The sequence below is a fragment of the Ambystoma mexicanum genome, chromosome 4q (assembly GCF_040938575.1).
Source record: "Ambystoma mexicanum isolate Mex_15411 chromosome 4q, UKY_AmexF1_1, whole genome shotgun sequence".
NCBI lineage: Eukaryota > Metazoa > Chordata > Amphibia > Caudata > Ambystomatidae > Ambystoma > Ambystoma mexicanum.
The window spans coordinates 1,185,545,715-1,185,569,792 of NC_090928.1; the positions used below are offsets into that span (position 1 = coordinate 1,185,545,715).

At 47.6% G+C, this 24,078-nt stretch overlaps 1 protein-coding gene across 1 annotated transcript in view; it reads right to left on the reverse strand.

Annotated features, from left to right (window-relative positions):
• The window catches only part of DNAH8 (dynein axonemal heavy chain 8), an 8,835,797-nt gene that overhangs the window by 3,578,738 nt on the left and 5,232,981 nt on the right, over nucleotides 1–24,078 (reverse strand). Inside the window, exon 46 of the mRNA XM_069608756.1 lies at nucleotides 22,752–22,838. Coding sequence (XP_069464857.1) covers nucleotides 22,752–22,838 — 87 coding nt within the window. The remainder of the gene's footprint in view (nucleotides 1–22,751; nucleotides 22,839–24,078) is intronic.

Consider the following 24,078-nt stretch of genomic DNA (forward strand, 5'->3'; position numbering starts at 1 on the left):
TGTCCGGTGCTTCTCTTCGTTCTCCTCACTGGTCCCTGTCTCCGGTTGGCAGCCTGTCGAGAGTCTGATTCCCAGGGAGCTTCGGCGAAGGTTAGCGGTGCGCGATGGTCCGTCGCAGCTCGGGAAGAGGTCTCCTAGCCAGGTCCTTTCTTGGATCAGTTTTGACGGCACGGCAGCTTTCAGATTGCGGTGAAGGTAACAGCAGTCAACTTTCTTCTTCGGGCTCGGCTTCGAGATTAAGCATATGTTTCCACTTCAGCTTCTGAATGATTCCTAGCAGTGAGAGGCCCCCAGATATACTATTTGGTCTCTCATTCATTCTGCTGGGTCGCACTCATGCAACCAACCACTCAGAAGGGCATTCAGGCAGTCAGGCAGCCAATCAGGCTCAGAGTGCATTCAGGCCATTCTCCTCCCTCTCAGACACTCAGAATTAGGAATGCGTATTGGGACAAGTACCCAGCCATTCAGCACTACACACTGCATTCCAGTTTCTGGCAGTTTCTGGCAGGGCTATCTCAGTCTTTGTGTCACATACCAGAAACTAGACACGCATAACAACAAGTGCATATTGGTCATCCACTCCATTCACCCATGTCCCACCCCAAGGGTGTACCCACAACATATAGTCATTGGGAAGGCTCTAGCTGGTCTGGCCTGGACTTCCCCACAATACCATATATGGAACTTCCACCCAACAGCCAGTCAGGGGGAAGGGACAGAGTCCGGGCTTCCCAAGACTTTGGGAAAAAAAAGTAACAGGCAATAGAAAGCAAGAGGCCACAGGTGCCATCTTGTCTCCTATCAGCAATCAAATGATTCCAGTGGCAGAGCCTGGGTATCCCAAAATGGCTGCCACCAGCCCTGCTATGTGGGCCACACACAGGGGTCCAAAAACATACACTAGGGGTAGAGGGTTGTACCCCCACTCATGGGGGCCATAAGGGTATCCCAAGGGTCTGTACACCAAACCAAAAAGAGGAAGAGCTGAACTGCCAGGAGTCCCACATGGACTATTGTGCAGAAAATAACACAGAACCTACACAAAAAAAGACTACAGAACAAGGACAGGGAGGCCCTGTCCCTCCAATGCATTTCCAGCATCACACCAACGAGGTTACGGGAGCCTGATAAACCCATCGGAGAGCCTACCGTTACAAGGTACAAATATTGTGAATACAAGCTCGGAAAGCTTTTCAAGGTTACGGGAGTCGGAGAAACCCAAATGTGCAAATACCCTATTAAAGGAGGATTGAGAGTAACAAGAAGATTGTGAATAATAGCTGGAGAAGCTGTCCAGGTTATGAGATCCTGAGGAACACAAGTGTACAAATAACCCATACATGTACAAATAACCCATACAAGGGAGAGTGAGAAAAATAAAAACTATGTGAAAAAAAAATATCATATGAAATGAAGAAAGAAAGAGGATTCCTGCAGCTAGGTCCTCCCAGGAGGGCCTCTCTCCTCATACCTCCTGAGTCTTTCCTTGCTTTTATTCTGTCTCTGGCCAATAGGATTTTGGGAAACACTAGACTGCTGTATGTTGTTCTTAGATGGAATCCTCATTCCTCTGTTCTTCTCCATTATCACAGTACTGATCTTATAACTCTCTTCTGAGTCATTGAGGATCTTCCTCGTCACAGTACTGGGAAAGTGATCTTCATTCAGGATACTTCTATTCTTCCTCGTCCCAGTACTTTTGAGGGGAATGGTTGGATAAGTACAACCCATGAGTCCATTATGGAAGGGATGGTTTTAGGGTTGTAAGAAGGGGGTTTAGGGTCCATAGATTGGAGGGGATACCGCGTATCACCCAATGATGTCGTGTCACTCCTTTGAGGATTGTCCCACCTGGACAGCGGCTTTACTGTCTCCCTTCCTTGGCACTTCACTCGCGGCTGCTTGGACATCTACTCATTTGTATATTCTTTTTTATTTATTTATGGAATATTTAATTACAAAGTCTCATATACGACCAGGGGCTAGAGATGCAATACATAAACATATAACTATAAAAAGATAATTAAGTACAGTGCATCTATAGCAAAAACAGAAGTTATAAACAATCTGGAGAAAAATAGATCAAAGAGGCGACAAAAGCAGGGGAGAGATTAAGGTAAACAGTGAGACAAACTTATATTCTTGCTAGTTCTATTATCTCTTCCAGTGGGAGTGGCTTTTTGAGTAGGTGCTTACGAAATGTGGATGACATACAGCCCTCAACAATACGCAGGTGTATCGCCTCTTCATCAGAAAATGTGGCAAATTGACAATATGCCACTTTTTTCAGCAGCTGGATGACAAATTCATTAATAATTTCAGCCGTGAGCTGCTTGCGCTGATTGAATGCATATTTTTTTTCATAATCTCAATTTGGTTGAACAACTATTTGTCTGTTGACAGCTGCAACTGTTTTTTTTCATATGATGTCTAATCTTGGTCAGGCAATGTTTTAGTTATTGTCTTGATGTCTTCTTCAACTAGGCTCACGTAGATGTCAAGTAGTGCTGGCGACTTATCATCTCTGATGGCTTTTACGAAGTCTGTGAACTCTTCAAGCCATTATTCCCAGTGAGGCCCTCTGTCTTCTAGATGTAGTTGTAAGGGTACTGGATTACGTAAGAAAGATGCCCTGAATGCAAGTATGTGTGCTGCGGGTTCACCGGCCTCCTGGATGCCCTACATTTTGGTGTTGTTGTTTGCATGGTGTGGGATATTGGAAGGGTGTGAGGACTTTGGACAGCCTGGTAGCTGATGCATTTAAGATGCTGTGTGAAATCAGTCCATTAAATGTCAGACTTGTGACTAGTCTGCAGGATGTCGGAGGGTGGTGGAGGCCCCGAGTGTCTGTATTGCTATGTGTGAGTGTGGTTGCTGGAAGCCACTTGCCTGCTGGAAAACTATTTTTGTGGAGTGGTCTTTCTGCTCAATTGTTCCTCGTCGTGTTGTCGACCGAGACACTGTAGTTTGCGTACTACGTACGGGCGGGGTGGAGTCTTCTTGGAGCGGCGCGAAATCTTCCAGGTGGGTGTGCACGGCCGTCTGTCACCAAAGGTGGAGGGTGTGCACAGTCGCGTGCCACAGAGAGTGGAGTGACTGGTCGTCTCACGGGGTTCACTTGGGTGGTAACTTCGTGGTGACAACGGAAGTGGTGGGCTGATCCTCCGGTTGGTATCGGAGGCGTAAAACAGAGTGTCTCAGGTTGCGGTGGGCAGTCCCTGCTATGATAACGGAGAATGGTGTTACAGGGTAGTATTCGCCCCGGGTCCCCTCTGTGATCAGTCCCAGCCCCCCCGTACCTTAAGAAACACTCAGACACAGGTCTGCTCATTACGGGTTCCCATCGGCTACTGCCGAGCACGGGCCTCCCCTTTATTAACAGCGCATGCGCGATGGCCACCCTGCCTCACTCAAGTTCCAACGTGGGCAATTCCTGTCCTATTCTGGTCCTCGTTAACTTGGGTCCATAATGTAGTCCTTGAACCTGGTCGGACATCTCCGGCCTTCGCAACAGGGGTAGCGTCCTTACTCTCAGCTGGTGTCATGGCTGGGAACCTCTGGTTCGGGGTCTCCAGAGTATTCTTCAGGCCTCGGCCCACTCATCGAAGCTCTAGCCAGGGACCCTCCTACGGCCTGTTCTTCCCGTGGACCATGGGCATTGACCTTCTTGAAGAAACTGGAATTTTTTGTGACTGTTCCCCTTTGGTCGGACGCGGTCACCGTGGACCCATTGACATGGGTTACTCCCATGGGGGTAGGCTCGTAGTTTAGGGACAGTTTATCCTCTGGGTGCCGGTTCCACACTAGGACAGTATCTCCTACTTCAATGTCCACAGGCTTCAACCATCTCCTGGCATTCTTACGCTCATTGCGCACCCGCCGGTCCTCCAGTGTCTTTTGGTCATCAATGACCCGAGAGGCCAGCCTCTGCTGGGGCCACCCCAGTGGACTGATGGCGTGTTGACCGATACTCACATAGGAACTGGTACAGATTGCTTCGCAATTCCCCTCCCTGGCCCTGGGAGATCCGAAATATCTTGTTGAGGGTCTGCATGAACCGCTCCACCTCTCCAATTGCTCTCAGCCAGTCGGGAGTCACTTTCCTGTGTGTGACCCCACAGTTGTTCACAGGCGGCCATGAAATGGGGGTTTGTTGGGGAGAATTCTCCTTCTAGTGCTAATTTCCCTCACCTAGTGAGTCCCCCAGCAGCTTTGCTGGATTTCTGGAGTTTATTTTTTCCACCTGGTAAGAGTGTACATCCTTTTTCCAATCTTACATGTGTTTCGGCCTATGTGTTTTTACTCATTGTCTGATCTTGGGCACTGGAGCACACCACTCCAGGTGCCCCTGTTCTTGTATGGGTTACACCGCACCCTCAGTGTAGTAACGCAGGGTTGTCTTTAATACTTCCCTCTGACTCCATTTCACTGGGGCTGGCTACTGTCCCCCACAGAAAGGTAAAGTTGCCATTTACTTTATATAGTCATTTTTACCATAGACCCATTACACCCCATCTTACATGTCTGTACCTCCCTGAGCATTGTTTCGCTTTTTTAACATTTAGACTTGGCTGGTGGCAGTGGTATCTACCCTAACTTTTCTACCACGATTATATTATATTAGATAAACGTGGTACTGTTCTTGGCTATTATATTAGCCTCGAACATAAACCCGCTTGACCAAATCGTCTTTCTTTTGGCTCCGGTTGGGTTTATTCGCCATTTCTTTTTTTTAAAGTCCTTCTTGTGTTTTACTTTGCGCTGCAAACTAGGTTCGCCTTCTTTGTTCACCGTCTTTTGGCGAACTTCTGCAGAGAAGCCCTCCTCAAGGCGCCTGGGTGTCTAAGTGGGCTGAATGTGAGGGAGGGGTGTAGTCACCCCCTGCACAGGGCATCCTAGGAAACCCAAGTCGCACTTTGCCATGATTGGATGAGAGGGTTGTCCCGGCTGGACAACCTCCCTGCTGCGTGATTGACAGCCAGGCTGTGTGAATGGGGTTTTTGCGCATAAAAGGTAGGTCTCTTGGGCTAGAAGTCAGAGTCGCCTATTGAACTACAAGGAACCGAAGAGAAGCGGAGAGAACGACAGCTGCTGCAACTACCCCGTCCCGGTGAAGCCCTGCTGCAGTCCTGAGCTATCTACCCTTCGACGACTAAGAGGAGATCCAGTCCGGAGTCTTCTTCCCTTGAGCCTGGTGGGGATAACCAGCTCATCTTCTTCAGCCAGAGATCTCTGCCGTGGTCTAAATCACTGCACACAGCTGTAGTGGTCCGGATAGCCACCTGCCGAGCCTCTCCTGTTTTTAAGGAGCGCACCTTTTATTTGTTGTCGCTGCTACCGGCTTCATGCCTGTGTGGTGCAGACCCCCTTCAGACGTCCTCCTTTACAATGAAGCTCCAGGAATCGTGGGTCTGCGGGAAACCAACAGGAACAACTGCCAGGGCACCAGCTGCATCATTGGAATAAGGTACTGTGCTCTACTCGAGGAAACTGGGTGAACCCCCTTTTCTTCATCCTCAAGGCTCGTCCTTGTCTTCCCTCCTTCTTATAACTTTTGTTTTCGAATATTGACAATATCCAAGTACTTTTGGGCTACGCTGAATCGTGAACTGTCTAACGGTGTGATCTTCGGCAACAGGTCTCCGGTGTCACTTAACCCTGGCTCCGACCCTTTGACTTTTGAACTCCTGTTTCTGAGTGTTTCTCGATACTGCCTGCATAACATAAATATTGCCTGTGCTTTTTGCCTCCAACACCCTCTGGGTATCTCAGGTGCTAAGTGTGTTTTTGCCCCGGTAGCATTTCATGTCACGGATACGCGTTTATTGAGTAGACCGAGCTGTCAAAAAGTGATCGCAATCTTATCTGCGGTATCGTGTTTTGTTCATAACACCGGTTCATTCAAACACAGGGTACTTACCTTGAAACATACTGTACAAAGTGAATTGGTTAGTTTTAGTATATTTAACGTGTGGTTTTGTTTAAAGTTTAATAGAAGTGTTGTGTTTATAACTGATGGTTTAAAAATAAATGTACTTATATTTTTTACCTGAAACCTTGAGTCAGTGTTTGCTTGAGCCACAGTAATTGTGGTCCCTTTGTGTAATCTCTGCTACTGCTCATATACTCTTGTGATAAGCCTGGCTGCTCTGCTACTGCTACCACTATAATTTAGTAGTACAGGCTTGTACCAAAGGTAAAACTTGTATTGCCACCTGTAGTCTTAATTGTGTGTAGTGGTCCCTAAGGGCACTGTTAGGCGGAAACCTGTGCAGTTCCCTCTGGGACCACTGCAAAAGATTTAGGACTACAGGTGTTTGGCGGTGAACCCACTTGGTAGCAGTCTGTACCACACAGATTCACTTGGTAGCTGTGGCTGAGCAGTCAGACTTCCCTCAAGAAGAGTTGAGCAGTATGTGGAGTATACAAAATAGGGCAATTCTTCCCAGTAAGACAAGCAAACACGCAACGAGGCTTAGTGTAAAGATATTAAGGTATTTATTTATAACGAAACATCTATGAAAAACACTATGGCACTTTCACGGCAAACAAATCAAACACAATTACTCTACGAAGTAGAAACGATCAATCCCCCTAGCAATATTTCGACAAGTCTAGGTTCTACCGGCACCACTTATTTTCAGACAGAGGTGTGTACCTCAACCTAGATGGCACTCTAATATTAGTTAGGACGGAAGAGAAAAAGATAGGCAGGTTACGAAATCAACACAGTTCAATACTTCACGGGCAAAAATGTACGGTTAGAAGGCAAGACCCATAATAGATCATAAAGTTCAGAGGCCAGGCCCACTCGGAGAGAGGCAAGGCGATGTGTCCCAAAAAGTCTCTAGTGGAGATGCATTCAAGTCTTTGTAGCAAATTGTTATCGGCAGATTGAACCAGTTCAGAACAACGAATGAGAAAAGCTTGGAGGCGACCCAACGGGACGGAGAGGATTAAGACACTTCACTAGAACCGATCGAAAGGGAAGCCAGGCGGACACGGTACCTTGTTGTGGAGGGCAGCTCCGGCAGGGGCAGTTGTTCCTGGTGGTGGATGCACGTCGGGTCTTTGCCAAGAGTAGAGAGGTTCTTGTCGTCGAAGAAAAGTGAAGTCCGGTGCACCACCAGGGAAGAGACCAGCCGCGGAGTGCTCCGTCACAAGGCACCACCTTTTGGTCGCGGTACAGGGGTAGTGGCTATCCGGTTGCCGAGGTGCGCTGCACGGGCAATTCGACCACTGTGTCCTGAGGCGAATAAAAAGCAAAGGGGACTGGTTGTTCCCACCAGTCAGGGGAAGAGACTCTCCGGCAGGGAGATCTCCTCTGTCGTCGGGAAGTGGTGAGTCGGTTCCGCAGGGCTCCACCGGAGGTGTTGTCGTGCAGGTCGGCTCAGCGTTACCCTCGTCGGATTCTTAGGTCCTGTGGCGACTTCTGAAGATCCAGTCCCAAAAGCCCTGCTTTTATGCAGAAAAACCCCCATTCATTCAGCCTAGCTGTCAATCAACACATGCTAAGTGGTGAGCGGGAAGGCTCCCCACTCCCCACTTGGGCCAATCACTCCAAGTCAACTCGGTCCAGGGTGCCTAAACCCCCTCCCACACCCCTGTGGTAACCCAGACAGAATGGCACCACTTTGGATGGTCTCTGTACAGAGCCCGCCAAAAGTGGAACAAAGGGCTCAACCTTTGGTTTAGGAGTCACAGAGACGAACACAGACGCCATTTTAAAAACCGAGTTATGGCAGAAAATACCATCCGATAACTTATTTACGATAAGTAGACCGGTGGTACGTTTAGAGATTAACGAGGAAAAGTATCAATCTCCAACAATGGGACAAATCCCATAGGGTTAGGTTCATGGTCGAACATAACAAGTAGTTTCCACTGCCACCAGCCAAAACTCGACGAGGGGGGACGGGACAGAGCCCCCTCGAGTAACAGATCCCGGAGTAATCGAATTACCCCTTCTAGTACGTCCACAATAAGATGGTTTGTACTAGTTCTGTTAGTAACTTTAGGTCTAGTAAAGCCAATGATGACTTTACATGCCCAGGGAGACAGTAGTCAGTCCCCGGGTATGGAGTCTATGACGGAGGTCCGCTAGGACGCCCTAGTGTTACGGCACGTAAGGTGCGGTGTAACACACATAGAAAAACATATGAGACCCTATGGAGTAAAAGACCCCATAGCCCATAGAACACATTGACATTCAAAGGAATTACACACATTCATGTCCAAGAGTGGGAGGAAAAGAGTCTCACTCTTGGCAGGATGGAAAAAAAACAAACTCCCGAAATCCAGCAAAGCTGCTGGGGGACTCACTAGGTTAGGAAATTCAGCCTAAACAGAGAATTCTCCCTAACACTCGCCCCCCCCAGACTAAGGGACAGGAGGATTTAATCCACTCTTGGATGAATCTCAAACCTCTAGTCGATGACATACATCCTAGAGAGACCATCAGCATTTTGGTGGTGACATCCTGACCTGTGTTCAATGGTGAAATCAAACCCTTGCAGGTAGATCGACCATCTCAATAGTTTTGGGTTTTCCCCTTTCATTTGCATTAACCATCTCAAGGGTTGGTGGTCAGTCTGAATGACAAAAGTAGAACCATACAAGTATGGCCTAAACTTCTTCAGAGCCCACACGATAGCAAAGCACTCTCTTTCGATTGTTGCCCACCTTGTTTCAGGATCCTTCAGCTTGCGGCTGATGAAGCAAACGGTGTGCTCCCTACCTTTCCTATCCAGTTGACTGAGTACGGCACCTATTCCTACATTTGAAGCATCGGTCTGCATAATGAAGTGTTGGCGGTAATCAGGAGCTCTGAGTACTGGGGCTTGGCAAAGAGCCTTTTTCAGGTTTTCAAAAGCCTGATTGCACTCCTCGTTCCATCTAACCTTTTTAGGAAATTTGGGGGAGGAGATGACATTCAGTGGAGAAGCTATGGTCCCATAGTTCACTATGAAATTCCTGTAATACCCAGTGAGTCCTAGGAAGGCTCTCACCTGGGTTTTAGTAGTCGGTGTTGTCCAATTTTGCACAGCTTCAATTTTACTGAGCAAAGGCCTTATTTCTCCACCGCCTACCTCATGCCCAAGATAGACTACCTTACTCTGTCCAATTTGGCATTTGCTCGCCTTTATGGTCAGATTGGCTCGTCCAAGAGCCTGCAAAACATCTCTCAGGTGGGTTACATGTTCTTCCCAGGAATAGCTGAACACTGCGATGTCATCCAAGTATGCCATGCAGAAGTCCTCAATCCCATTCAAAACCTGGTTTACCATCCGTTGAAACGTAGCAGGTGCATTCTTTAATCCGAAAGGCATTACCTTAAACTGGTATAAGCCAACGGGGTAGAAAATGCAGTTTTCTCCTTGGCATGGTCTGTCAGGGCTATTTGCCAATAGCCTGACGTCAAGTCAAATGTGCTGAGGAACTTGGCGGCGCCAAGTTTATCCACCAACTCATCTGTTCTTGGCAAAGGGTGGGCATCAGTCTTGGTGACTGCATTAAGAGCTCTATAATCCACGCAGAATCTAAGTTCTTTAGATCCGGCCTTTGGTACTAACACAACTGGGCTAGACCATGGACTAGTAGAGGGCTCTATTACCCCGAGATCAAGCATCTTGCTGACCTCACCTTTGATGTGGGTTCGTACGTTTTCTGACATGCGGTATCCTCTGCTTTTGACTGGCAGACAGTCACCAGTGAGTATGTCGTGCTGGCCCCAAGGGGTCAAGCCTGGTGAAAGCGAGAACAGAGAGGCAAACTGATTCAACACAGATTTGCACTCTTCTTGTTGCTCGGGTGTCAGATTGGAGGAGAGATTTACTCCTTCAATTTTGTTCATCTAAAGGTAAGCCTCTGAGGAGATCCAGAAGAGCTTCACTCTCTTCTTCTTCCTCGGATGACGCTAGAAGCAACGCTCCTACATCAGGTCGCGAGACATACGCTTTAAGTCGGTTGGTGTGAAAGACTGTCGGAGCCTCCTTGGGATTGCCCAAGTCCACCAGATAGTTAACCTCTCCGAGTTTACCCACGACTCGGAAGGGTCCCATCCACTTATCTTGCAAGGCCCTCTGCCTTGTTGGGATCATAACGAGAACAAGCTGGTCTTGAGCGAACTCAACCATGTTAGCCTTTTGATCGTGCCAGGGCTTGACCAATGCTTGTCCAGCTTTCAAGTTATCGCTTGCTTCCGTCATCATGTGTGACATTCTCCTCCGGAGACCTATCACGTAGTCAGTCACTCTGACTGGCTTGGGGGAAGGAGCACTCTCCAACCCCTCCTTAATCAGGGCCAATGGACCTCTGAACCTCTGATGGGATGACCATAGAGTAGTTCGAAGGGCGAGTAACCTACTCCCTCCTGAGGGACTTCTCTATAAGCAAAGAGAAGGCATGGCAGTAGAAGGTCCCACTTACCCTTAAGGGGTTCCTCTAAAGCACCTATTATGCTCTTCATGGTTCGGTTGAACCGTTCTACCAACCCATTGGTTTGTGGGTGGTAAGCTGTTGAGAACTTGTAAGTAACTCCACAGGTTTTCCACATGGCTTTCATGTAGTTGGACATAAGGTTTGACCCCCTGTCAGAGATTACTTCCTTAGGAAACCCGACCCTAGTAAAAATACCAAGGAGAGCCTTAGCCACAGCCGGAGCTGTAACAGTCCTCATAGGAATTGCCTCAGGATACCTAGTAGCATGGTCTACTACAACAAGGATAAACCTGTTGCCTGAGGAGGTTGGAGGATCAAGGGGACCAACAATGTCAATCCCTACTCTCTCAAATGGGACTCCCACAACTGGGAGAGACACTAAAGGTGCCACATTCTTGGAGCCAACCTTACCAGAGATCTGGCAGGTGTGGCAGCTCCTGCAGTGTTTTTCTACTTCGGCCCCCATCTTCGGCCAATAGAAGTAGAGAGAGAGCCTTTCCTTAGTCTTCTTGAAACTCAAGTGACCAGCCAAAGGAATCTCGTGGGCTAACTGCAAGAACTGTGGTCTGTTCTTTTCGGGTACTACAAGTCGTTTGTAGTCTCCAGGTGCAGACTCGGTCGGTTCACTGTAGAAGAGGCCATCTTCCCAGTGCAACCTGTATTTCCCAGGCGCTTGCCCTTCAGCCTGAGCTTCTGCCTGGTGGCGAAGACCTTCCAGAGTTGGACATTCTCTCTGTCCCTTACTGAAGTCTGCCCTACTGGGTCCACCTTCTGCCAGTAAAGACTGCAGCTCAGGATGGTCAACAGGATCCAGATCTCCAATGAGTTCCTGGCCCTCCATTAGCTCTTCCTCAGAGTCTAATTCTACCACACAGGGTTGTACCTCCCTCTCAGCCTCAGCTGGAGGTGGAGTTACGGGTGTAACTTTGGACAACCGCGGGGAAGTCCGTGTGGGCTGCACTGGAATGCTGGCTGCTGGTTTCGGGATAGAAGCCTTAGGTTTCCCTTTCGCTTATGATTTCTTGGAGACAGCGGCCGACAATTCCAGTGGAGCAGGAGTGATTTCTTTCTTCATCGTCTCCTGGAGAGTACCGTGCATGGTCCTCTCTCTTGCAGGTCTGGTTATCTCCTGTAACCGTTTACTAGGAGGTCTGGGAGTATGCGATACTACTCCGAGAGTTTTCAAATCGTTACCCAACAGTACGCGTCCTGGTACCTCACTCTGTATGCTGACAGGTATCTTTACAGTCATGTTGTTACACTGGATGAGAACTGGTAATTGGGGAAGCATCTGCACAGGCCCTCCAGCTAACTTGGTGAGGCGTTTGGGTGCCTTAGCAACATCCTCAGCCTGAAAAAACAATTTATCCACCACAGTTATGCTGGCCCCAGTGTCCCTAATGGCAGGAGTCTCCTGACCATTCACCTGGACACTGTCCTTATAATACTCTTTAGTTTTATCGGGGATAGAATTATAGACATCTAAATTCTGTTGTTCCCACAACCCCAGAGATACTAAAGAAACGCTGGCTGAGACTCCAATGGGTTCGTCAGCTAGCAGTCGAAACTTTCCACTTGCCATTTGGACTTCCTCCTCTGGAGCGAAGGCTAAGGAGACAAGCTGGACCCCTGAAGGTTTACCCTTACATCTGGGGTCTCCTTTCACGTGGTCAGTCGAGCCACAAACAAAGCATTTACCGAATGCTTTCTGGAATGGTGGCTTGTTCTGACCTTCTTCCGGTTTGGCACCAGAAGACACAATATTCTGCTGTGGTTTTCCTTGTGGCTTACCCTTCTGGTTTTGTTTGGGGCCCTCTTTGGAATGTGAGTTATTAGAATTCTCTTTGGAGTCTCTTTTTGGCTGTTTTCCCTCATCCTTTTTCTGAGTTGCCCCAGAATCCTTATGAGTAGCCCTGTTGGCAACCCATAAGTCAGCAGCCTTAGCTAGCTCCCGGGAATCCAATTCCTTCGAATCAGCCAAGTGCTCTCTGAGCTCAGGAGAACAGGCATCATAAATAGACTCCAACATAAAAAGATTCCTCATACCCTCATAAGTGTTCACTTTGTAACCCTTAATCCATCCCTCTAAGTTCTTCAACCCTTCACTCACCCAGGTAGCCCAAGGGGTACCATCATGCTTTTTGAGGGTTCTAAACCTCTTAAGATACTGGGAAGGGGTCTTCCCGAATCTAGCTATTAAAGCTAGTTTCACACTTTCGTAATCCGTCTTATCCGCCTCCCCCAACTCCATTACCACATCAGTCGTAACAGGAGGGAGCCTAGAGAACAACCAGGGAAGTAAAGCATTCCCGGTGATGTCCTGGAGCCCATGATTGTATTCAAACAGTTTCAACCAATCCAACACATCCAATCTCGATTCATACATACCCACTAATTCCTTCGGCATCCAGGGTCTTTTGGGACTGGAGCTCCTAGAGGAGCCAGACGAGAGAGAAGCATTTTCCATAGACAACTTTTTCATCTCTAACTCGTGATTAAGTTCTATTTCCCTGAGTCTTAACTCAGCTTGCTTCTGCTCAGCCTGGGCATTCATCCGTCTGAACTCGAGCTCTTGGTTTCGTTCAGATTGAGCCAAGAACCGTTTGTATTCTAATTCGAGCTTCATTTTTTCAAGTTAAAAAAAAGCAGGGTTACTTGTGGGACCTGGTATGGGCCCCGTAGGCACAGCTGGTAAGGCGTGTAGAGGAGCAGGGGAGACATTTTCGTTAGCCTCGCCGTCGTCGTCAGCCTCTTCATCGCTATCATCAGAATTATGATTGAGATCAACACCATTACTGTTATCTACACTTGCTGGGGAGCTTGGTTCCTCTGAACCAGTACCCAGACTTTGGTTTGCCAGCAATCTCTCGATTAGTTTTAACTTCTTGCCTCTTACAGAAAGATTCTCTTGCCTACAGAGAGCTTGCAAACCCTCAGTATTTTCACCTGACAAGGACTCTTGACTGTAAGTTTCCATCGTAGACATGTTTTTTGAAAGTTGCTTTTTGTGCAAAGTTTTGTGGTTAGTTATCCTACAGTGTCGAAAAGCACTCTAAACTGTATACTCGATTCAAATCCCACCGCTGTACACCAGTGTTAGGCGGAAACCTGTGCAGTTCCCTCTGGGACCACTGCAAAAGATTTAGGACTACAGGTGTTTGGCGGTGATCCCACTTGGTAGCAGTCTGTACCACACAGATTCACTTGGTAGCTGTGGCTGAGCAGTCAGACCTCCCTCAGGAAGAGTTGAGCAGTATGTGGAGTATACAAAATAGGGCAATTCTTCCCAGTAAGACAAGCAAACAGGCTTAGTGTAAAGATATTAAGGTATTTATTTATAACGAAACATCTATGAAAAACACTATGGCACTTTCACGGCAAACAAATCAAACACAATTACTCTACGAAGGAGAAACGATCAATCCCCCTAGCAATATTTCAACAAGACTAGGTTCTACCGGCACCACTTATTTTCAGACAGAGATGTGTACCTCAACCTAGATGGCACTCTAATATTAGTTAGGACGGGAGAGAAAAAGATAGGCAGGTTACGAAATCAACACAGTTCAATACTTCACGGGCAAAAATGTACGGTTAGAAGGCAAGAACCACAATAGATCATAAGGTTCAGAGGCCAGGCCCATTCGGAGAGAGGCAAGGCGATGTGTCCCAAAAAGTCTCTAGTGGAGATGCATTCAAGTCTTTGTAGCAAATTGTTATCGGCAGATTGAACCAGTTCAGAACAATGAATGAGAAAAGCTTGGAGGCGACTCAACGGGACGGAGAGGATTAAGACACCTCACTCGAACCGATCGAAAGGGAAGCCAGGCGGACACGGTACCTTGTTGTGGAGGGCAGCTCCGGCGGGGGCAGTTGTTCCTGGTGGTGGATGCACGTTGGGTCTTTGCCAAGAGTAGAGAGGTTCTCGTCGTCGAAGAAAAGTGAAGTCCGGTGCACCACCAGGGAAGAGACCAGCCGCGGAGTGCTCCGTCACAAGGCACCACCTTTTGGTCGCGGTACAGGGGTAGTGGCTATCCGGTTGCCAAGGTGCGCTGCACGGGCAATTCGACCACTGCGTCCTGAGGCGAATAAAAAGCAAAGGGGACTGGTTGTTCCCACCAGTCAGGGGAAGAGACTCTCCGGCAGGGCGATCTCCTCTGTCGTCGGGAAGTGGTAAGTCGGTTCCGCAGGGCTCCACCGGAGGTGTCGTCGTGCAGGTCGGCTCAGCGTTACCCTCGTCGGATTCTTAGGTCCCGTGGCGACTTCTGAACATCCAGTCCCAAAAGCCCTGCTTTTATGCAGAAAAACCCCCATTCATTCAGCCTAGCTGTCAATCAACACATGCTAAGTGGTGAGCGGGAAGGCTCCCCACTTGGGCCAATCACTCCAGAGTGCGACCGGAGTTGGCAAGGCAACTCGGTCCAGGGTGCCTAAACCCCCTCCCAGACCCCTGTGGTAACCCAGACAGAATGGCACCACTTTGGAGGGTCTCTGTACAGAACCTGCCAAAAGTGGAACAAAGGGCTCAACCTTTGGTTTAGGAGTCACAGAGACGAACACAGACGCCATTTTAAAAACCGAGTTCTGACAGAAAATACCATCCGATAACTTATTTACGATAAGTAGACCGGTGGTACGTTTAGAGATTAACGAGGAAAAGTATCAATCTCCAACAATGAGACGAATCCCATAGGGTTAGGTTCGGGGTCGAACATAACAAGTAGTTTCCACTGCCACCAGCCAAAACTCGACGAGGGGGGATAGGACAGTGCCCCTTCGAGTAACAGATCCCAGAGTAATCGAATAACCCCTACTAGTACGTCCACAATAAGATGGTTTGTACTAGTTCTGTTAGTAACTTTAGGTCTAGTAAAGCCAATGGTGACTTTACATGCCCAGGGAGACAGTAGTCAGTCCCCGGGTATGGAGTCTATGACGGAGGTCCGCTAGGACGCCCCAGTGTTACGGCACGTAAGGTGCGGTGTAACACACATAGAAAAACATATGAGACCCTATGGAGTAAAAGACCCCATAGCCCATAGAACACATTGACATTCAAAGGAATTACACACATTCATGTCCAAGAGTGGGAGGAAAAGAGTCTCACTCTTGGCAGGATGGAAAAAAACAAACTCCCGAAATCCAGCAAAGCTGCTGGGGGACTCACTAGGTTAGGAAATTCAGCCTAAACAGAGAATTCTCCCTAACAGGCACTGCACAGGATTCTGCCTAACAGGGTCTGTTGTCCAAACACAAGACCTGGGGGAAAGCATGGGTGGCAAATATTGTTTCCATCGCTTCTATGGTCTGGTCATTGGACGTGGATTCCATCAACTCCACCTCTGGGTATCGGGACTGCTGATCGGTGAGTACTAAAAAGTACATGCCCCTTCCCATGGACCCAAAGTCGGCATGTACCGTGCTCCAAGGGCTATTGCTTCTTTCCATCGATTCAATGCACGGTTCTTTGCTCACGGGCATGGCTGCTTGACACCAGAGGCAATGGTGAACATATTCATCGACCCTCCTCTCGAGGTCAGGGAACCATACTCAGTCTTGCCTTAGTCTTGGCAGTGCGCTGATGGCCACTGTGTGCAAGCTCCAGTACTCTTTCCACCTGCCTTCTTGGAACCACAATCTGTCTCCCTCACAATAACAGGCCTTCATCTGACTTGGACAACTCGTGTCAAGCTCGCCACAGTGACTGCAGATCATGCTGAGTGGCATGTTCCCTCCAGGACATGTCTGCCAGCGCCGATTTCCAGTCCCCACTGTTTATGGTGTTTTGGACTAGTTGAAAACATCCGTCGGTCTGCGAGGCCTCGGCCAGTTCAGTCAGTGTCAGAGCTATTGGCATGGCCGCATCAATCACTTGTCAGACAAATTCCTTGCAGTCCCCCACTGACAGCCGTACCTGCGAGCCACCACCACTGGCATGGCGGCACAGGTAGTCCGCCGGGGTGTGTGTGCCTGACCTGTACTGCAGCTTTACGGCGTACACCATGAGGGTGAGCATCCACCTCTCAATCATTGGTGGCGGTTTGGAGTACGACCCCGTCATGATGGTGATCAGAGGCTTGTGGTCAGTAATGACAGACACAGGTTTGCCCAAGATATAGATCTGAAAGTGTCTGCAGCTCCACAGTATGGCCAGTGCTCCTCTTTCAATTTGGGAGTATCTTTTCTCCATATCTGTTAATGCCTTAGTGGCATATGTGATGGGCCTCATTTGTCCGTACAGATCGGATTGAAGCAGCACAGCACCAAGCGCCACCGGGCTGGCATCCACGACCAGCTCAGACTCCTTCGGGTCGAAAAAAGCCATTGTCTCATCACCCGTAAGTGCAGCTTTGATGGTGTCAAAAGCTGTTTGCTCCACCACTGACCATAGCCAGGTGGAATCCTTCTTCGTGAGGGCCCTAAGGGTTTCCGAAAGGGATGCCAGGTTTTTGATGAAGCTCCCACAATAATTAACCATCCCTAGGAATCTCTGCACCTCGGAGGGATTGTCCGGTGGTCTTGCATCCTGGATGTCCTTCACCTTCTGTGGGTCCGGTAAGATCCCCCGGAGTGGAAAATGAACCCGAAGAAGTCAATGCTCCCTTTCACGATGTAACGTCAGACCCAGATCACGGATGCTCTCCAACGCCTCCTCCAGCCTGACCATGTGCTCTGTTTTGGACATTACGTACACCAGGATATCGACACTGAGGTTGATTACACCCTCCAAATCCCGCAAGGGCACCCCTGGTAACATTCTGGAAGACCTCAGCGGCTGAGGAGATCCCAAAACTCAACCGTTTGTACTGATACAGGCGTAATGATATAGGCCATTGTGGGGTGGTGAATGTGGTAATAAAACGCGAGTCCGGGTGCAACTGAAGCTGGTGATACCCCGAATGCAAATCAAGCTTCGAGAACACTTTGGACCCCTGCAGCTCGCCTACCACATCATCTAGCGTTGGTGTCAAGTGGCGTTCTCTCTTCATGGCCAGGTAGGGTAGTCTCATGTCCACGCAAATGCGTACAGCTCCCGGCTGCTTAGGCTTGGCCGCCACAACGATGGGCGACACCCATGGTGTTATGCCGTCAATCTTCTCGATAATGTCTAGATCCACAAGATTTTGCAGCTCCTGTTCCACTTGCGCTTGTAGGTGGAATGGTATGCGTCTGAGCTTCAATGCCATTGGGTGCACTGACTAGTCTATATGTAGTTTCACCAATTCCCCCTTTAGCTTACCGACTCCTTGAAAGATGTCCCCAAATCTGTCGGTAATGTCTTGGATGTCCGCTTTGTACACCGAGAGTGCAAAGTGCACGATGTCAAGCGCCTCGGACACGGCGCAACTCATGAGCGAATGTGGGCTGACGTCGGTCACAAATAATTTTGCCTTGACAGAATGATCGGTGTGAGTGACAGCTGCAGTAAACACCCCCAGGAGTAAAAGAGGATGTTCCCCACCGAATGAATACATTTTCACTTTTGTTTCAGCCAGCGCTGGTCGTCCCGGCAGTGCCTCATAGTGCCGTGTCGCCATCACACAGACGGACTCACCCGTGTCGATTAACACCGGGGTACGAGTCTCACAAATGTCCACCACACACGTGGGCTGCCTTTGCTTCTTGGTTTTGGAATCAGTGTTCAATATGAAGAATACTTCTTAATCTTCTTCTTCCTCCTCTGCGATCTCTAGCTCCTGGAACTTCTATTCTACCGCGGCAACATTTCTTTGTTTGCGTTGGCCTACATTGCTCGATCTACTCAGGCCTCGCGGGATAGCCACTGGATTTGCCGCCCGGCACATTCTAGCAAAATGTCCTGCCGTCCAGCAAAGCCCACACACCCTCCCTTTTGCGGGGCATTCGTTGGAGTGTGGAAGGTCATCCCCACACTTTGGGCATTGCAGTGGTAAGTCAGTCTTCTTCTGGGACCACCTTGAGCGTGGCAGGCCATTGTTCCCTGTTCGTCCAATGGCATAGGCCTCTTCCCCCTTCCCCGACTTGACTGCAGCGTGCATCCTGGTGGCACGGCTGTCTGCCAGTTCACAGGACCTGTCTATGTCGAGGTTTTGCGCCAGTGTGAGCCCAGGTTCCCAGAGCACCTGTCGCTGCAGCTTCCCCGGGCTAGAGCCTTGGATGACCTGATTCCGGACAATCCCCTCTTCATTCTCCCACTGGCATGTGCTAGCCAGGTGTCGCAGTCTCCAATAGAAATGATCGAGCGACTCGTCCTCCTGTTGCCTCTCGCTGCACATCATGAAGCGATCAAAGTCTTGGTTGGCCAGGGGAAGGAAATGTTCCTTCAGGGTGTCCTTCATAGCCTCGTAGGTGACAGCAGTTGAGTTCAGCGACTCAAAGACACGATGAACTTCAGAACCTGCAGCATACAGCAACGTCACTACCTTTGCATAATCCTCTGTCTCCCCAGTGGCCCTAAAGTACATTTCCAGCTTCTTGACCCACAAGAGCCACTTCGAGCCCAGTTTCGATGGAGGACCCGACATATCAAATTCTGGCATGGTTCCAGCATGCCCAGTGGTCTGGGCATCAGCCTGACAGGAGGCTGCGCAACAACTGGAGTCAGAGCCACTGCCCATTGGGCGCCATTCCCATTGTTGCTCATGGCTGCAGACCGCACAGGCACCTCTCACACACTTGGAGGCCGCAAGAGGCGAAGGTTTCCGGAAGCAACAACAGGTCCTGGCATAGCTGTGGCTCACAAGGCACTGAGCAGGACGTGCCTCACCCTTGGTGTGATAGTTGAGGATGAGGGCAGAGAAAAATGTCCCCATACTAGAGAAAAGAGGATGGGGTCGCCTCCATAGTGCTCTCACATTTGGGCCTCCCCGCATGCTAGTCCAGCACATCCACCCAACTTGCAGAGGAGAAGGATGTAAGAAGATCAGACACTGAGAGAGAAGAAAAAACCTTTTTTATTTTTTTATTTTTAAAGAAAGTCCTGGAAATTGTCTTTAATTATGTCGAAAATCCCCTGCAAAGGCTCCAAATATTGCCCTGGACGGCGAACCGGCATCCCGTGAGGGGCCGCAACCGTCAGGCACACAAGATGGCGGTCACATGTGCATCGCACTGTGGAATCAGAAAAATACAATATTAAGGCTTTTACACCATGCAAAGAGAAATACACCAACACGGGCTTGTAAAGATTCCCAGAATCTTTATTGCAATACTGTACAGTTTACAAAACAAAGTGCACAAATAGCTATTTGGCCGTCAGTACATCACAGAGACCACCAGCAGGTTCAATGTGAGCAGTGAACAGGAATTGCTAGCTGGACATCAGCGTATTTATACAATTTCTTCATAACGATGTCCAGCCTCCTACAGGTTAATCATGTACTGGGCTAGGGTCGCGCCAGGTTCATTCCTAATTTACATATCTCGTGCATGCGGTTTACCTTTTTAATACATTTACTAGCAAGCACTTTTATTATCTGGATTTACCTTTACACTCTTTACACATTGCTTTAATGCAGGTCAAACAGATGTTTCGCATGACATGTTTAAACAGTGTTATTGTTCTTGCATACTTGTAGGTTAACATCACCGATTCAAGTAATCCCCTGATCCCGAGGTCAACAAAGGACATGACCCTAACATGTAGCCTGCAGGCAGGTTGGACATTAACTCTCCTACAAAGGTTGAAGAGGTTAAATAAGAACAGGAGAACACAGGACGGCCATTTTAGGCCACAGAGTGACTGCACGATAAACTGGCAGCTTTAATCTAAAATGGAGGCTTGATTCACTTAAGATCACGACCTTACAATACGGATTTCCTCGCAAAGCGACTGGGCATAGGCCAACATATATGATGAGGACGAAACAATACTATATCAGTTTTAACAGCACGGGTGACACATCTAGTGGGCATTGAGAAAATCCTCATCGGAATCCAGTCTTGAACTGGGAGCCTCACTCCTCCACTCAGCGGCGTCCTCTTCAGCAATATTACAGGGTAGTATTCGCCACGGATCCCCTTTGTAATCAGTCCCATCCCCCACGTACCTTAAGAAGCACTCGGACACAGGTCTGCTCATCACGGGTTCCCGGCAGCTTCTGTCAAGCACAGGCCTCCCCTTTATTAACTGCATATGCGCGACGGCCACCCTTCCGTCTTGCATGCGTACACCCACACATGACTCCATAACAGATGGGGCATTCAGCAGAGCCTCAAGGTACCTGGGTCCGTATATCTTCGTCACCAGATGTTTTGTATTTCTAACCCCAGTTTATGGGGAATACTGAGATAGGAGCCAGGGAACTATTTACCTTCTTTATTCGCCTTCTACATTCAAGTCCTCTCCCTTTCCTTTTCCCTTCCTTTTTCCTGTCCCTCGCCCCGTGTTCTCCTTGCCCCATCCCTTCCTTCTTAAAGCGGCTCTTCTCTTAAAGTGGCTCCTTCATTGTGGGGACACAAGAGTGTTGATTGAGATTGTGGAGAATATTTTTGTTAGAAGATAGGTCAAAACGAATTTGTAGTTTACATTTGGTTGTGAAGATGACACTAGAGTCAACTGGGCTGTAAATGATCTGCCGCCCCCCACTTTCCATTGCAGAAGATTATTAAAACAACCAACAACCCAGCTGTTGGATTACTTTGCACTCCTATCCAATATAGAGATGATTAGTAAGTGGGTTACGTTTTAAAGTGTACAGAAAGAAATGTTCTAGAATACTATCCACGTTCTGTGATTATTTTCATTTTTTGCGGTGTTTATGTGTATGGAGTGTTACATTAGCTGATATGTTTTTTTAGCACTAAGTTCTTTTTTAAGGCTACTTATTTATGTAGATAGACATTGTATACCAATATAATACAAATAAAACCTTTTTGCATAAGGAAATCATTTATCATACTTTTTCGGTGGGTTTAATGGGTTTGTTGTCAGTCGTTTCATAGATTATAACACAACTATAACCGCAACGAAGCTGTGCCCACCGTATACATCGCATAAGAGGTCCATGTCTGCCCAAGTACGCAATTGGAGACTCAACTAGCACGATAATGACTGTCTGTCACAGTTGACATAACACCCGCACTGTGTAGGAGCTAGGGATTTTGAGTGCTATAAACAATAATTCATGGGGGTACAGATCATAATCTCTCTCCTATGCCTAGAAGCAGAGGTAGCAGCATTCTCTTAAATGAATAACGGGTTATACTAACATACTGGGAAACAAATTGTCTTATAGCAGCTGTGTGCTTTTTGGTGGTAAATTGTATTCTGTTTTGGAAGAAGATGAAAAACAAGCCATACAGGTTTGCAATGATATAACTGTCTAAATAGGAAACGTTTTCTATCAAGTAAACATTTTTTGAGATCACGCACATTGTTGGAGATATTCAGGGGGTCGTTTTGTCATTCATAAATTGCAAAGACAGGGCTGATTACCTGGGGATGTATGTTTAAGCATTGCTCTGCGTGGAATATTGATTGTTTGCATAATGCATGGTAAAATGTGTGGCATGTGTGGTCTGTGCGTGTTGACACCTCAGCATGCTTACAATCATAAATGCTGCCAGCCATGTCCATGCATGGCAGGAGGCATTTACATGAACGGATTACAGAGAGTTGGCGGTGTTGGTGGAATCAGTATTTCTGATCTTTATTTTTTCTTCGTGTTACAGATATGTCCAAATCAATATTTGGTAATTAAAACCATGGGCCTCATTACAATGTTGCTGGACCAGCAAACTACAAGTCTGTCTGCCGGAGCCACTGTGCCCAACAGGTCTGACCATGTAGGGCGCAGCCACCACGGTAGGCAGACTTGTCACAGGAGCACTTGCATGCTTGCGCCACATTTAGAAGGTGGTCATAGCAGAAATTATGTTTTGGTGGCTTCAGGTACACATTAGATATCCAAGCGTTTATGTATGAGAGCCAATTTGTACGTAACAGGTATCCTCAGTTAACAAAACCCTAAGATAAATAGGCATGATCACAGCATATTGGTGGGTAGGTGCATCTGCCAGTCACTCCCACTCCCTCCCCAACCATCTCTATGTAAAATCAGGGTATGACATGACCAACTCTTTGAACACCCCACAGGTGGCAGGAAGGTGTCGGATCTAGAGACAGGTGAGTACGCCTGTACAAGATTCTGATTTCCCTTCAATATTTGAACCTGAATATCGGCCACTCTAAATACCCTTTACCTTTAAAAACATGTATTTCTACTTAAGAGACAACAGTATGCACTTCTGATATCTAGTCAAACACAAAAGCATGGCAATAAATATAGTTTATACACTTTTTAATTTTTCAAGACAAACTGTGTTACCTGTCTATCTGGAACCATCATAGATACAGTTCTAAACATAATTTTCAGATTTTCTGGCAATTCTTGACGACCTGCATAGCCAGGGTTCTACAAAATAATATATAATTATTCTATATCAACTGATGTGACATTGTTTTTAAGTAGCTTTAGTAGTAATGTATAGGTTCAAATATCACTTGTGATACTGTAAAAAAGTATACATTCTGTGTTAAGATGTTAGTTAAAGCGAACATAAATTAAACAATATGCCCAATTACATTTTCCAGCATAAAATTAAAGAGATTTGACAGTGTCTCCTTATTGGTCTATCCTGTATTGGAATGAAAATTACTAATCTTATTCAGTAAAAGTTGCATTTTTTAAACATGCTAATACAGCATTATGTATAATGTGAATTCTTCAATGTGCTTCTTTAATGTGCTATTTTCTGCAAGGTTCTCATCTGTTTATCCGCTGCAGTTGGCCGTGTGTACTCTTTGATTGGTCTAGGAAGCCTATGAAAGCGCAGATGCAGCCTCCGGAGCACTGGGAATGTGAGAACCTGGGACTATCTGATGTGACGACCAGTGATGTGATTCAGGGAAGTCACTGGGAAGGTGAATGGGGCATTTCTGAAAGAGCAAGTTCATGTGCTTCTAATTCCAGAAAGCAAAACAGTGTGGTGCCCGGAGGAGGGAGCAAGCAGTAGAATCAATCTCTGGGATAGGGAGACTTCTCTGCTGGAGCTGGTGTGGTGCAGGCTAAGGGCAGCAGAAACCTGATGACCAATGGGACGAAAATGCATGAGTGTGTGGAGACAGTGGCGGATCAACATGGGAGGATGTGTGTGTAGACAGTGAGGGTGGAAGCATGTCAGGTCTTGGATAGCACTGGTAAAGACATATTTAATGGAAGTAGGAGCTGTCAGAGTACACACGGAGTACCCACCTGCCTATCCAAATTAATCTATAGATAAACCCAAAACACTTGAAGCCAAGATTCAAAGGAAACATTCAGCTAATCATTCAGCTCGGGAGGATAGCTCGGGGGCAACGTGCTCGCCTTGGAAGCTAGACCACACAGAGCAACACAGGTTTGATCCCTGTGTCCGCGCTTAGAAACCTCTGGGTATTAAGCATGTTATAAATAACCTTATATATAGCTTATGGAATGTCAATTATTGGGTAAATTAGATGCTTGGGGAAACTTTGGCTGATTTTAACATGTGTAGGAAGCACAAGCAACATATCCTAGGACAAGAGGGGACAATGTAGTAGAAGCTAGCATTAGAGAGAACTAAACAAACAGAACAGATTCACATAAAGGATGGTTTTGGGTAGAAACAAAT